Consider the following 12,054-nt stretch of genomic DNA (forward strand, 5'->3'; position numbering starts at 1 on the left):
TACTGATGTAATTAAATCCTGTGCATGTTTAAATATACCACATGTGGCACGAAATCACAAGCGACGTAACGAACGCAGAAAGTCATCAGTCAAAAAGTCCATTATTTAAAATGTTGGGCTACATCTATCTGAGTTTTCTGATGGCACCCAAAGCTGATTAAAGATAACTTCAACAAAATTTTATTCGCTTTTATATGTGTCAAAAAGTGTTGGTATTTTTTTTTCATTTGCGATTGTTTATGATGTTTGAGGTGATCTGACTACCAAGATGCTTCAAGATTAAAATAGACAAAACTTGAAAGTGGCAAAACCGCTCAAATCAAGCGAAAGTGCAATTATGACGCTTATAGTTAGAAAGAGATCAATAAAGTAGAGACACGTAACACTGCAACTTGAACGCATTAGCCTATATCAGCGATTTCAACGATAGCGACAAGTGACATCATTTCACAAGATTTTACTTTTGAGTGGTTTAATCACGATGTCGTGAATCAGTTCAAACATTAGCAACAATGACGAATGATAGAAAAATATTTTGATACGTTTTGATAAAATCTACCAAAATTTTGTGTAAGTTAATCTTTCAACAAATTATTTTTATCTATTAAGTTTTTAACATATTTAAAATTAGTGATAAAGTTTGCGACTACCAAGTGATTGAAATGATTTACATAGAAATGCCTTTTATGTAAATAGTTATTTAGCCTCAGAACCAAACTGTGAACAGAAGGACTCATAGAGTGAATGCTTTTTTTTCATTACAGATGCAGTTCTTATGTCGGATACCAGCCTAAAGTGCGAAGAAGCAACAATGGAAAACAATTGATAAAACTGGGTCAAAACACTTGCTTTACAGCTGTAAGTTGTATTTTATGTATGTAAAAGCATATATAATGGCCGAACGCGCATGCGCCCACAGCATCTTGGCATTTGTGTTCAACAAGATAAAGCCAATCTAGCATTGTAAAAAACGAAGTCTTATATGATGGTCATTCAATTCAATAAGCAATTAGTTGGATCAGCTAGTGCCTCCTGAAAACAGGAAGTGCCAATAAAGTGAGCCAGTTCATCTTCAGATTACTCTATTTAACGTTAAAAATAATTAGCTCCACTTACTTATTGTACTGAGAAGATTGGAAGAAAATAAGTAAAGCGGCCAATGAAAATGTGTATGAGTGGTTTACTCCCGTAAAGGCATGTCTAAAGTGACATGCTTTATACGGAAACATAATTATTCTTTTTGTGACAGAAGAATAACTAAAACAGAGATTTTATGAGATTAGCTGTTAAACAGGATTGCAATTCAGTCGGAAGTGGCTTGTTTGCAAAGAATGAGACAAAAAATGAGGCGTGCCCTTTTATTGCTGGATAATTCTTGACAAATCCTTAAAGCTGTTTTTTGTTTAGCCACAGTGAGGGGTATTTCAGACCCAAACCTAGGAATGAGGCTAAAGGGTTTTCAAACCACTTTTTACATAATGTGTTAAAAGTCTTCTTGTCTACCAATGGCATAGTAATTTCCTCAAAAGATCAGAGAGAGTATTGATTGCGAAAACTGCTTCAAGGCATGCAAAATGGTTGATGATCTATATTGATTATCACATCATAAAATCTTTGAACATATTTCCCTATTCCAAACTTGCTCATTTCTGCATTTGTGTTACAGATTTCAAAATCCTGCGTAAACTATGCCCAAAATATTTGTATTTATCGTTCCACACATATATGTCAAGTATTATTTTCTACTTTGTGACTCCAAAATACTACATCCACCATTGTATGTTTCAGTTAATGAACTTTCTGTTACTACAACCTTCAATTCAGTATCCTGACTCCTCTACAATACTGTTAGATTATCAACTTTTCAAACACTAATTTAAATCACTCAATAATTTCGGATTTTAATTTTTTTTGTTTCTTTTGGCATGCAATGAAAAACACCATTTTGTTTATGATTTCTAATGCCAATAAAAATTTATACATACGTACATTATAGATAGGTACTCTTGCCCATGAGCTAGGACACTCCCTCGGGCTAATCCATGAACAGTCGAGGCCAGACAGAGATCAGCATATTGACATCCACGTTGACAAGATTCATGGAGACAGCATTCACAACTTCCAGACATACTACGATGCTGTTATACCAGAAGGAGTACGCTATGATCTGAACAGCATTATGCATTATGACCCGCAGGTAGAGTGACATATTGCATTATGATCCGCAGGTAGTGTAACGCTATGCATTATGATCGACAGATAAAGTGGCAAAATGTATTATGGGCTACAGGAAAGTAGCACTATGCATTGTGATTCGCAGGTAATGTAGCATTATGCATAATGATCTGCAGGTAAATTAGTATTATGAATTACGATTCGCAGATGAAGTAGCACTTAGCATTATGATTTGCAGGTAAAATAACATATTGCGGAATGATCTACAGGTGAGTATTCTTGGAAAATATTTTATTACATAAAATACTATATATTTGTTGCCGGTAGGAACGACTGATAATGAATGTATCAACAAAAAACATGGCATTCGTAGTTACTCTTCAAGTTAAAAATTTTTTTTAAAATTTTGTTTCAATTTTAATTTCGAATTTTTTCGGTTTTAGTCATTTGCAAAGTATGCTAATAGACCAACTATGACAGCTAAGAATTCCAACAAGAATGTGTTAATGGGTCAGAGGTCAGCTCTGAGTTATTATGACATCATGGCTGTCAACAAGGAATACTGCCGAGGAAACTGCGTGAATAACTGTGTGAATGAAGGATATGCTATAGAAAGATCTGGCAGGTGCATGTGTGTGTGTCCGGAAGGTCTCACAGGCAGCAGGTGTGAGAGAGTTGACTCAGGTATGTCAAAGTTTTATAACTTCTCAATTTAACATATTTTGACAGACATACGACAAACATCGTTTTTTCTTTTGAGACACTAACATACTACACATTCACCATCAAATGTTTCAGTTTATAAACTCTCTGTTACTACAACTTACATATTACTATCTCGACTCTTTTGAAATACCATTATGTCTATGACTTTTGAAACACTTTTGTTTAACTCAATTTCAATTGTTCAACTCAAAAATTCCTGAATTCTGTCTTTTTATTTTTTCCTTTTTTTGTGTTTTGGCATGTAATGAAAAACATCATTTTGATGATGATTAATAACATCATTGAAAAGTTATACATACAACAAATTTAAAAAAAATTATGTTCGCTATAATGGCTGCTTACTAGTAAGTCGTACTAGAGAACACAAGCAGATGAAGTTTTTTTAAAATTTATTACAAGTGGTCAAATTTCTTAAAGATCACCTTGACTGTCTACTATTAAATTAGAAGTATTTATAGGTCTCACCTGATTTAAGTAATTTTCTTTTAGACAGATAAAGTCCTAGAAATTTAGATCAGAATTACTAAAACTGCTGACTCAATAGGATTTGCGAAAAAAAGAAAAAAAAACAGCTAATAAAAGTTTTATGGTCTCGCCACTGTTCAGCTATCAGCCTATACCATATTATAGAGCAAATATTTACCACAAGCTTATTTAATATAACTGGTGCTGACCTTTTGTAAATACTGGTAGGTTCATCGTGTGGAGGAATTATCACATTGAGGGCAAATGAAGAAAGAACCATTACAACCCCAAACCATCCAAGGAACCATGGCAACGTTAAATGCGTTTGGCTCATCACAGCGCCATCTGACTACCTAGTAGAAATAAATCTGGAAGACCTTGAATTGGCCAACAATGGAGGAACATGCCAGCACAATGTGGAGATAAGAAACAATGTCCTAGGGCAACGCGGAGACATGTGAGTAGCCACATAACTGTGACAGCATTATGGGAGAGGCTATGCTTTTAATTGTAACTCACACATTCATTTGTGAGCTCACTTTTTGTAGAGATTGTTTAGCAATTAGCAACATCACCTGCAAACCCTCTACTAACGACAAACTGCAAAAAATTTACCAGTGGCGACATTGGCGAGGTTTAAGGACAATTGTAGCCGGAGTTGCTACTGGCGGACTGATTTTTTTATCTCAATAGGTTTATGAGTTTACGCAAATCCAACTTCAGCTTTCAACTTTGGTTTTTCCTTCCTTCTTAGAGACAAGTTAATGTGAACTGAGTGGATTATCTAGCAGATCAAAACACTTTGAGGCTTCTAGTGCTTGTATAAACCTCCATCTCAGAAGAAGTTTTTCGGCAAACTGCTAAGCATTGTGGGATAAAATTTGGTAACCAATGAAAAGTCATATAAACTCACAAATGACATTGCAGGGTAATGCTGACATAGGTCAAAGTGTGACTTTATATACAGTCAAAGATAGTTACAGAGGCTTGAAAAAAGTGTTATTTGCCCTGAAGTTTTATCTGCCGTTTGAAACGGGTGACAGATAAAACAAAAGCATTACAGAACCAAATGACAGATTGATATAAGCCCAGATTCTTATTCTGTACATTCACAATTTTTTAATAATATGCTTGTTTTCGCTTTAAAGCTCAATAATATTTAGCTGTCAAAAGTCGACATTACATTGGTCTTATCATTTTTTATACCTTTACAAAAAATCTGTGCAAAACCAGTGGTAACAGAACTGGCTATGAGATGCGAGCGCAATGGAAAAGCATTTCCAACAAACACTTACCTAACGGCCTTATTATCCGCGGCATCAAAACATGTGATGAGCACATCAGTGCATATACGAAATGCAAGTGCTCAAATTGGTGCCAACTATCTACCAGTTTAGTCACTGAATTGTTATATTTACTAGTAGTGTTTAGACACTCATATTTGCTTACATCTGCCTTCTCTCATCTTTCTATTTTTTGTTTGAATGTTTTTTATTTATTATGGTTGAATTTATCGATGTTGAAAGTTGTCAACTAATTATGTGCAAGGTGCCAAGGTTAAATTAAAAGCTAAAGTTTTAAATTTTAAATTTTAAAATTCTATATAGCTTTTCACTCAAAATCTTTAATGTTTCTGTTAAGTCAACACAAAACAAATTCTTGTTAACTTTATGAAGTTTTTTATGGTTTTTCCTAATAACAGATATAAAAACTTGAAATAGCTACTTCTATAAAAGAGAACTCCAATGCCAATCTAATTTAAAAAAAATTTATTTTTTCAATATAAACAACATATAGAATATATTAAAATGCATAACTCTATTATAAATAGCGTAATTGCGTTTTTAGAATATGTGGTACGGGAGCAGTAGGTCCCTTTGACACTCGACTCGATCATCAGAATAATCAAATGATGGTTATATTTGATGCTACCGACCGAACTGCCTCAGTTGGAAGGGGCTTCAAGGCCAAGGTTAAAGCCTTTAAGGGTGAGTTTTGCTGTTAGTAGCAAAAACGAGAGGAGAGCACATTATATTTTCAGGAGTATAGAAAGCCAGTTATCATAAACTATACTGTATGCAAGAAAGAAGTTAATAATGCTGGAGCAGAGAGCTAAGCTCAAATAAATATGTTAGGTTAGAAGTAAATGTTTGTGTCTAGGGAAAGTATGCAACTTTTTAGAACCCTTGAAGGTTATTTAAAACCCAAAAAATCTTAAATATTTTGCTGATGACAGGTTACAAATATAAATTGAAGTAAGAGTAACATGACAGAGGTTATTTGGTGCATCACGAGCAAATAACCGATTCTAGAGGTCAATCGATAAGTGATCATCTGTTCCAAATTATTCTTGAGCATCAAAGTTTTTTTAAAGAGAAACTTCGAAAGTTCTTTTGGTTTCCTTTGGGCAAATTTTATTTGTCAGCTATCTGCCTCAAGAAGCACTTATAAAATCTGACCATTAAATAAACTAGTTTTGTTTTCAGCGTTTTCTTTAAATTATTATGATATTTTTCATGATAAAATGAAACAGTTTTTTTTCAAGCACCAACCATACATGTTGTTGCATCGATTCCAATCAGCAAAAACTACAATTTTTATAAGAGCTGGCTGCAGACTTGAATGTATACCAATTGGCCTAAACTTAATTGTACTAGTGTAGCCACTAGTACAGTTACCAAAGGTAGCTGTACTAGTGTTGATAAGGACAGTGTTAAGGAAACTCTGGTTATTCCTGAGTCATCCTACTAATAATAATGTCATGGTACCTTTAGCTCTTACACTATGAATCTACGAGTAGTTTTTTCAAAGTATCTCTGCTTTTAGAGCTACTTTTTGAGTTAGTAAAATGATAATTTGAGTTATCTTTTAGGTAGCCTGGGCTCTCTTGGGGGAGGGAGAGACCCTCAGGGATATGCCGTCACAAATACACTAATCGGTGACGTCATATTTGTTTGAAAAATGAACGAATCCTCTCACCCACCCCCACCCCCCAAGAGAGCCATGCCCAGGCTATCTTTTAGGCATCTGACCTGTGATATAACACAAGCTTTAAAATGCTAAGGTCTCCTCAATGCTGTAAGATCCTCACTAACAGCGCAGTGAACATACCAAAACATTATAGACAGCGTGAAAAATATGGTAGCTTATTGCAGATGGCTGCCTTTCGAGCCCATGTGAGAATGGAGGAACGTGCCTCCCTTCTGGATCAGACTCCTTCTCCTGCATATGCCAAGCAGGCTATATAGGAACAACCTGTTCTAAAGCTAATGATGCGGCTGTAAATTGTGATTTTGCCAGCAACCTTTGCATGTTTAGAAATGATGGTACAGATCAGCTTGATATGAGAAGAATGTTCATCTCTACTAAATATATGGAGGTAAGCACTGTATCACTGAGTATAGATCAAAGGTAGCATCACTGTCCTACCAAGTGGAATGAAGGTGAGTACCTTCAAGTAGAATTCCTGAAGGTGCAGATATCAATTCAGGGTCTATAAACAACCATCTTTTGAATTAATGTTCGAAAATTTCACCAAAAAATTGTTATAAAGTTTTGTGCAATAAGCAAAATAGTTATAGATATTCAAAACTTTTTAACACGAAAAATAAATCAATTTAATTTTTATTGAAATTTTAAGTAGGCCAAGGTGTTTCTAATTAAAACATAGCAACGCAGTTGAACAACAGTTTGACTAGACATAAACTACTAAAAATCTGTTGAAGGAAAACAATATTTTATCTGAAGCTGTATGTTTTAGACAGTCAAACGTGATCACAACTCTAACAGATTCTTTGTGGCAGCCCCAGCTGAGTTTCAGACTGGCCTTGGAGATGAAGCCCGCTTGATCTCTCCAGTGATTAACAGTGATGGTAAGCAGTTTATAGATATATATCAGTGTTCTGTTACTCAAGTCATGGATGTCACTCCTTAGCTGTTCACTGTACATTTATTGATGATATTTCTACTATATGTGTTTTATTATACTGCTGTATATTATAGTAAATACTATATATATTAGTACCCTGGCAGTTAGGTGAGTTTATAAAGCACAGAGAATAAGTATGTGCACAATTATTCAGCATTGGCTTATATGGCTGACTTGTACAAATATTATTTATGTGATGAATTCGCAAAATTTCTTTTGATATCTTTTGTTTGTTTTCTTTATATCATGATTTAATCTGTTTGAAATGACATTGATTCGTGCAAATGTAGTTAATATTTATCTAGTTTGTTCATCTAGTGAAGCTATATGTGGCGAGTTCAAATCCTTTACGATGTTATGTTTTTCTCCAGCATCCAACCATGGCTTCAGACAGTTGGTTAGATTATAGTAAAAATTTTCTCAACAAACTCTAATTAGGCTATAGAGTCAGAGTGCAAACATGTCTGTATGAGTTGATTCAGGAGAGAGAGAGCAATTTGAAGTTAGAGGTCAAAGGCCCTTTTTAGGAATCGAATTTCAACTTGCCGTGAATAAGGCATTTTCTATAGGTCCATGTTTGCAGCTGCCCGTTGTACTAAATATATATTTCTATCTATATACAATTAATGCTATATTCTGTACACAAGTAAAATTACTTTCACTAGTACCCTGGAAGTCAAGTGCATCTTGAGTAATCATCAGGTGTGCCAACAAAATAAAGAATAAGAATCTAAACAATTACTTTGAAGCTCCAGAAAGTGATTGATTTGTGCAACTGGTAGTGTGTTCGTGGGTTCAAACCCCATGCGATGCAATCTTTTTCCGTAACTCCAACTATAGCTATAGACGGGCGGCCACGACTCTTATTATAATAAATATTAAATAAAACCAAAAGAGATTGATAGTGGGCGATGCTAGCTGAAGAAGCTCCAAGCATTTAACTCTTTGTTATGTAGAGGTAGGAAAGAGATGCCTTCGATTCTCTTACCACATGAACGGTGCATATCAGGCACATGGTCAGCTCAAAGTGACAGCTAGAAATGTCAGAGGCAGCTCAAACATTCCTCTGTTTGAAAAGAATGGTGCACAAGGAAGTCAGTGGCAAAGTGCGGCAGCTGAAATACACAACTCTGGAGATTTCGAGGTTAGTCAACTTTGCACTAGATTATATACAGTGTAATGGAGGCATCAAAAGGTCTATAGCTTTTTATGGCTGTTTGCATACTTACGCTATTGTATACATTTACTAAAAATAAACTCTACATATTGTAAATGTGATTGCTTGCATAGCATACTTTGTATAACACAATTTTAAAATAGTATTGCAGACAAATCAATTTACACGGATAAAACTTTTTTTATGAATAATTTGTAAAACAGCTCACAATGCTATGAGTCAAAGTTTATGTTGCACCCTCTTTTAGAAATAACTTTTCTCAAATATAATGCAGATTAAAACAGATATCTGGTTCATGAAAAAAACAATATACTATAAAGCTCTCATATTAAAACATGTTCATTATTCAAAGTGTTTGATTAGCAAATTATTCAATACTTAGATCATAAAAATAGTGTAAAAGAGTTTCATATATTCTCAAATATCAAATCAATTTTTATTATAATTATTAAAAAATTAATACTAATTATAAACATAGGTAATTGTAATTGTTAAGCCATTTTTAAATGAACAAAATAATCTGAACAAAAACAGTTTACAACTAGAAGTCATGAGGAGGTACAATTCTACATCTCAGTCAGTTCTACTCTAACTACAAATACAACTCTGAAAAGATCCTACGTCTATGTTAAGTAAAGAGCCAATCTGAAAGTTTTTTGTCTGTCTAATGACAGCTATGTAAAATAGTGAGGTAATTTACCTCAATTTTTCACTGCTAGTAGAGGTAAGTCAGCTAGTAGAGGTAAGTCAGCTAGCAGTGATAAGTCATTTAGTCAGCAGGTTTAGTCATTTGATAAGATAGTGTTAAAGAAACTATGACTGTTCCTTATTTATCCAATGCTATTTGTACTACAAATAATAAAGTGGTAGTGTCTTTAATGCTTACACGATGGATTTATAACTCCTTTTTTCAAGATGACTACATTTATGTTTTATAGGGTCATTTTTAGAGTTAATAAAATGATAATTCGAGTTATCTCCTGATACATGAGTTGTTGGTCGAAGCCGAATATGACCTACATTTCTAGAGTCTAGACTCAGTTGTTAGAACAACAGTTCTAGAACAACAGTGTTGTTCCTAGCTTTTCTTTGTTGGCTGACATAAATAAACATAGTTTAGTTTTGGGAAAGGTCAGGTCAAAAAATAAAATTTATATGTTAAATACAAATCAATTTTTTGTCCAAAAAGATTTTTCTATTACCTGAGCAATGCCAGGCAGCACAGCTAGTAGTATAATATATGACAGTATCACCTAATATAACAAAATATTTCTACTATTATATGCTGCAATGTGATGTAATATACTATAATATTATTTGAACTACTTATTCGATTTTAGTGGCTAACTAATGCCCTTTTTTATTATTGTTGCAGGGCATAATTTGAAAAGCATTTCTATTTGAAATTAAATTATTGCCAATAAATTAATATATTATCTATATATTTCTCAAAGTTGGTCATAGGTGTATTCATAGGTGTGATTGTCCGTCTATAGATCTTAAAATCTTGAAATAAAGGTTCCATACCAATGACGATTCAATCTCAGACTCTACCGTTTGTTAGTCTTACACTCTACCCACCAGACTACAGAGATTTAACTGCTAACTAGCCAATATACCTCATTAGAACAAATACCTAACGGCTTTGCGTACGATGCGGGTCATAGCATAACGTCACGAGAAGCTGTTTGCTCACATTATTAAATGTACTGGCTAATAGCGCGCAGGCTAATGACGAGCAACTCTCACTACTTCTCATTGTTTATAAGACAAAAAACTGTTCTCATGATATGTAGTTTGATAGTTAGAATGGGAAATGTTGTTATATGTTAATTACAAATCAATTTTCTGTTCAAAGACTTTTCTATTACTCGGGCAACGCCGGGTAGCACAGCTAGTATATTATATTACTTAACATATTGCAATTAAATGTAGTTTGATATGGTTTTACATAACATTATACAATATAGTATGATCTGATATAAAATATAAAGGAGTAAAACCAAATATAATATAATCTTATCATTATTGTAGGTTGTCTTTACAATCCGAACGAGTACAATCTACCCATACAACTCTCTCATAGCCCTAGATGACATCTCAATAAAACCGCGCAGTTGCAGTGGTGGACCATGTGCAAACAATCCTTGCAGAGCATCTGGCGGAACTTGTGTAGAGCCTAAATCTGGAGGCTACTACTGTCTCTGCCCACCTGGCTCTACCGGCACACTCTGCGACAGTTATGGTAGGTAGTCGTTCAATTGACCCATTTTTGATAAGCATGCAAAGTTTTTCAGGCTCCTTAATTTTTTGTCTGATATTGTTTGTGTGCTCACCGTTCAGACATTTGGTATGACAATCTTATCAGGTGCTCGAAGTTTGAGATCATCTATTGCAGGTTTGTTTCTATTTAGAAAATAAGCACAATATCATGCTGACTTGATAGTAATAAAAGTCCAACCATTGAAAATTTTCTTGCTTGTTAAGCTTTGGAATAGTATGATAGCCTTTGATAGATAGGATGCAAAATGTCTACGTATCTTTATATACGCGAAATTTTTGCATTCCACGCAGGCATCATCATTGTTGGCCTTCGATGAGAATGACCATCCTCATTTAAGGCCATATATAATCTAGTGCATAATGACAATAATCAAACAAATTGCTCTGAAACAAAATACTAAGCTCTGTATATTTCTTTATTTATTTTACACCACTAGTAACCACACTAAAACAAGTCTGTTACGATACTCCACAAATTATAAAAATAAAACGTAAATACCTATTTATGGGTAAAACAACCTAACTTAACATTTCATGGCTCAGTACGCATTAAGCTGGCATATTGTGTAACAAAGACTATTAGCATGTGATATATACAAACATAGGATAGTTTTGTATGCATAGATTTACAACTAGGTGTAATACCTGAACAGAAATGGTGTTATTTTTCGAAAATTCTCTTGAACAAATTTATCACTAAGAAATAGAATTAAATGTTCTCTTCTCATTCAATGTCTACAAAAAAAACCTGGTGACAAGAGATCACCTGATACATATTAACAACTGCTAGGATTCAGAAACCTGAGACGTCAAAGTTTCTGTCTAGATATTTGTTTTTTGTTAGTAATCACAGACTATGACTCAACGTGCAATCCGGAGACGTCTGTTTGAAATGGCTGAAATTATTGCTAATGGAAGAGCTTAAAGAGATTATCAGCTAATCTAATAAGAGGCTGAGTTAGCAGATTATAAGCAGCTCAAACAGTCACGCTTGAACAGCTCAAGTTGTGAGTTCAGAGTTGAGACACTTAGAGCCAAATAGTTAAAAACCAAAACTCTTTTTTAACATTCAAAAGGAATGCTTTTAACTAGTAGATGGCAGTAAATTAAGAAACAAATGCTGACTAGGTGGTAGACACAATGAAATAAGTTGTAGGGTATGCATTAATCGAAAATTTCATATTGCTTTTTATCGCATATTGCTAGGTCAACAAAGTTCTGACAATTTAAAGAACACCAGATGAAACCAGTTTAAATCTCATACTAAAATCAATTAGAGCTCGATTTTTGACAGAGTCAG

The 12,054-nt window shown here is 34.1% G+C and overlaps 1 protein-coding gene across 1 annotated transcript in view; it reads left to right on the plus strand.

Moving 5' to 3' along the window:
* The window catches only part of LOC137405776 (MAM and LDL-receptor class A domain-containing protein 2-like), a 39,324-nt gene that overhangs the window by 14,127 nt on the left and 13,143 nt on the right, over positions 1–12,054 (plus strand). Inside the window, exons 6-14 of the mRNA XM_068092168.1 lie at positions 765–858; positions 1,997–2,197; positions 2,619–2,859; positions 3,595–3,823; positions 5,215–5,354; positions 6,522–6,745; positions 7,127–7,238; positions 8,251–8,438; positions 10,506–10,716. Of these exons, the coding sequence (XP_067948269.1) occupies positions 765–858; positions 1,997–2,197; positions 2,619–2,859; positions 3,595–3,823; positions 5,215–5,354; positions 6,522–6,745; positions 7,127–7,238; positions 8,251–8,438; positions 10,506–10,716 (1,640 nt within the window). The remainder of the gene's footprint in view (positions 1–764; positions 859–1,996; positions 2,198–2,618; positions 2,860–3,594; positions 3,824–5,214; positions 5,355–6,521; positions 6,746–7,126; positions 7,239–8,250; positions 8,439–10,505; positions 10,717–12,054) is intronic.

The sequence above is a fragment of the Watersipora subatra genome, chromosome 10, assembly GCF_963576615.1.
Source record: "Watersipora subatra chromosome 10, tzWatSuba1.1, whole genome shotgun sequence".
Classification (NCBI taxonomy): domain Eukaryota; kingdom Metazoa; phylum Bryozoa; class Gymnolaemata; order Cheilostomatida; family Watersiporidae; genus Watersipora; species Watersipora subatra.